This window comes from Loa loa (assembly GCF_000183805.2).
Source record: "Loa loa unplaced genomic scaffold supercont3.326, whole genome shotgun sequence".
Classification (NCBI taxonomy): Eukaryota; Metazoa; Nematoda; class Chromadorea; order Rhabditida; family Onchocercidae; genus Loa; species Loa loa.
Window position 1 is genome coordinate 29,009 of NW_018108506.1, and position 3,364 is coordinate 32,372.

At 30.9% G+C, this 3,364-nt stretch overlaps 1 protein-coding gene across 1 annotated transcript in view; it reads left to right on the forward strand.

Annotated features, from left to right (window-relative positions):
* LOAG_18471 (WD repeat protein 35) overlaps positions 1-3,364 on the forward strand; it is a gene marked incomplete at both ends in the record, with an annotated part of 11,501 nt that overhangs the window by 1,288 nt on the left and 6,849 nt on the right. The window contains 8 exons of the mRNA XM_020451132.1: positions 545-680; positions 804-863; positions 1,082-1,201; positions 1,298-1,440; positions 1,752-1,877; positions 2,150-2,335; positions 2,588-2,787; positions 2,948-3,017. Of these exons, the coding sequence (XP_020305110.1) occupies positions 545-680; positions 804-863; positions 1,082-1,201; positions 1,298-1,440; positions 1,752-1,877; positions 2,150-2,335; positions 2,588-2,787; positions 2,948-3,017 (1,041 nt within the window). The remainder of the gene's footprint in view (positions 1-544; positions 681-803; positions 864-1,081; positions 1,202-1,297; positions 1,441-1,751; positions 1,878-2,149; positions 2,336-2,587; positions 2,788-2,947; positions 3,018-3,364) is intronic.

The following is a 3,364-nucleotide window of genomic DNA, read 5'->3' on the forward strand; positions in this document are numbered from 1 at the left end:
TAAAATTTACGACGTAGTGTCAGCTGAGAAAAAGAAAGGTTGAAAAATGTTTTATATCAGATTCTGACCATCATTAATGTTAAGATATTATAAAATTTACGACGTAGTGTCAGCTGAGAAAAAGAAAGGTTGAAAAATGTTTTATATCAGATTCTGACCATCATTAATGTTAAGATATTATTATCATTAATTTAAAAAAAAGAAGCATTCAAATACAATAACATTAATCCCGAGTAAATGTGCTACACACTTGTTATTAAATGAAAATTTGAATATAAATAAATATGAATAAGGATTTTATGGATTCAATAAACTTTTTGAGACTTTTGACATCGTTTTTTCTTTATATTTTCAAAATTAGTTTTGCGCGTGCCTTTTTTTGAAATTATAACTAATATCAAAAAATTTTTCCAGTGAACAAGCGATGTGTCTTTGGCATTTGATCTATCTTATATTTAATCTTAGGTATTGAAATTTAATTTTAAATTGATTACAGTTTGTATAAATTTAGTAAAATTTGTTATAAAGTTTCAAAATATTTCAGTGGTCAGGCGATTCATCATCGGTATTGTTTGGTTTGATAGATGGCGAAATACATACGTACGACGCGACAGGCGTATTTATGTATAAGCTACGTATGGCTTGCATAGAAAATGTCGAATTAGAAACAGCCTTAAATAGTAAGCTATTCCTAATTTACGACCAATTTAGAATTTTGTCAACTACAAGCTTCTTTTCTATGTGCAAATACCATTGTCATCGATGAAATAATCGTGAGATGATTAATTGAAGTTTTATTTCAGAGGATTTGCGCCGTGTTACAATTGCTTCTATGGAATGGTTTATCCCACTATCTCAATCAAGTGAATATTCAGACAATTATCAGGCTAGTTTTGGCTAATCTGAAATTGACAATATTTGTAAATTTCATAATTTTTGAAATGATTGAATATATTTTGCAAATAAATATGAAGAAAAACAATCCGAAAATGTTACCATTTGACCATTTTTTAAAAATTTTTCTGTCTTGCTTTTTTTGTAGCTTCAATTGCAGCAATGTAATAACTTCAAAAATCATTAGATTTATTGATTATTGAATTTCCGGTATTACGACGGTGTTATATTCCGGATGACCGACCGCGATTTCTCGTAGCATACAATCATGGCATTGTACAATTGATGAGGCATGAAAATGATTCAAGTAAGTATTGCAATGAAAATGAAATGTAAGTACAGCAAAATTCAAGACAAGCATCCTCTTACGCTTCATCCTAATAATAATTATTGATTTCTGCAGATCCGGTCATCATTAAACTACCAAATATGATTCTTAGCAAAGCTCGATGGTCACCAGATGGCTCAATGCTTGCAATTTGTGGTGTACAAACAGATTCGGAAGATGAGAAATGTATGATACATTTTGCAACTGCCTATGGCGAGGTGAACTAATTTTGCTATTTCACTATTTCAACTAATTTTGCTATTTTGCTATTCGTATATTTTGTTTTTGGAGATTTTTCGTTAATATCAAATTTAAAATCTGAATATTTATTGATTCACCCACCTTCCTGTTTCTGATGAAATTTCGCTTTAAAAGTATATTTTTGAAAGGAAATTGCTTTCTTTTTTTCTGAAAAACTTATTCAGCAAAAAAAGCATATAAAACTTTATAAAGACTATTTTATCCCTCTGTCCCTCATTTTCCTAATTTTCCATGTCACCCGATACTTTTATATAATTTCAAATTTTAGCCTTTAAGAAATTTGTCAATACCGGGACAAACAATTGCGGATATATCTTGGGAAGGTGATGGTTTACGGCTTTGTGCAGCAGTAGATAGCCATTTATTCTTTGTTAATATTCGACCGGATTACAAAGTAAGCATTGTAAATATTCCGGAGAATTATGAAACAATGCATGGAGAAGAGTACGGCAGTCAACAAGTTATTAGCCGGATTAGTTGTTCAAATTGATATAAGCACTTACCAAAGACTTAATCTACAACTTTATTTGGTGAAACTATTTTTTGATCTCTTTAAAATGTTGTCCAAAGTATCGAGCCAATTTATTGATTTTAAAACGGCATGTGTTATACTATTATTTTCAATGGTATTTGAAGTAATTTTTGAATTGCTTCAAAATTTTTCAGTGGGCCTATTGCGGTCAAACGGTGATTTATTCATACGAAAAAGTGGAGAGCAAAGAACATTTTGTGGTATTTTTTCAAACAAAACTTGAAGAAGCTTATTTGCAATGTGTAAAACCGATAGTCGCATTAGCTGCTTCCAACGAACATTGCATTCTGATATCACGTGTAGAGAATCAAATTGGCCAGGTTTCTTATTTATCACTGCTGTCACTGATATCACGTAACTCTCATCCATTATAACTCATCATAAGCGCTTATGTAATCCCTAGCGCTTACGAGAAAATTCTTAGATATTTGGACGGTTTCACGAATTTGACGTATAGTACATAAACAGTAAGAAAATGCCCGATGAAAAAAAGCGAATTGTTAAGAGACAATGTTAAGTAATTCGTGCTCAAATAAGAATTATTATTAAAATGAACGTAATTTATTTCTCAGTATCTCATGCAAATTTGCAATGGTATCGGAACAACAATTGATTCCAAATACATCAATTTGGAACCAAAATATGTCGTGATGAATGATTCTGAAGTTGTGATCGCAAACAATTTATCATTTACTATTTGGCAGTACAATATTCCATGTGCTACAAGTCGAGAAGTTAATCTTAGTGTTGATTCAAGTTCAAGCGACCAAAAGTGAATATTTCATTTTTATAATATTTCGTTTTCAGAACTGGCAAATTCTATCCCCTTAATACTTTAATAGTTATTACGATGAATGTTCAGCGGTAATATTTCTGTTAATACTTATTCCATCCCTATCTGAATAGATCACGAAATATTGGTGAAATTTCAGGTTGTATTATGTTGACGAAAATGATGAAATCGATGTAACTTCATCTAATATTATAAGAGGACGATCACAAGTACTGAAATTTATGCATTGGATAAAAAAATATTTAATGGTTTAACGCATTTTACCCGTTATTCACATGTTAATGATTAAGTGAATTATAATTAAGCAGCGCCGGGAAAGCTAATAACAGTAGTAAGAAGAAAACACGATGAATTGGTAAGCAGTGACAAGAATGAGTTATACAATAAACAATCAATATGATCATCTTTGATCAAAAACGATCTTCAACTAACAAGTCTCTTTTCGTTGCCATCGATAATAGTTGTTTGTCGCCTTGTTAATAGGGTGCTAATAATTGACATATAGGAATTCGTCCTTCGTTGAAGTGGGGATATGCTACAGGAAAAGTATCAAATT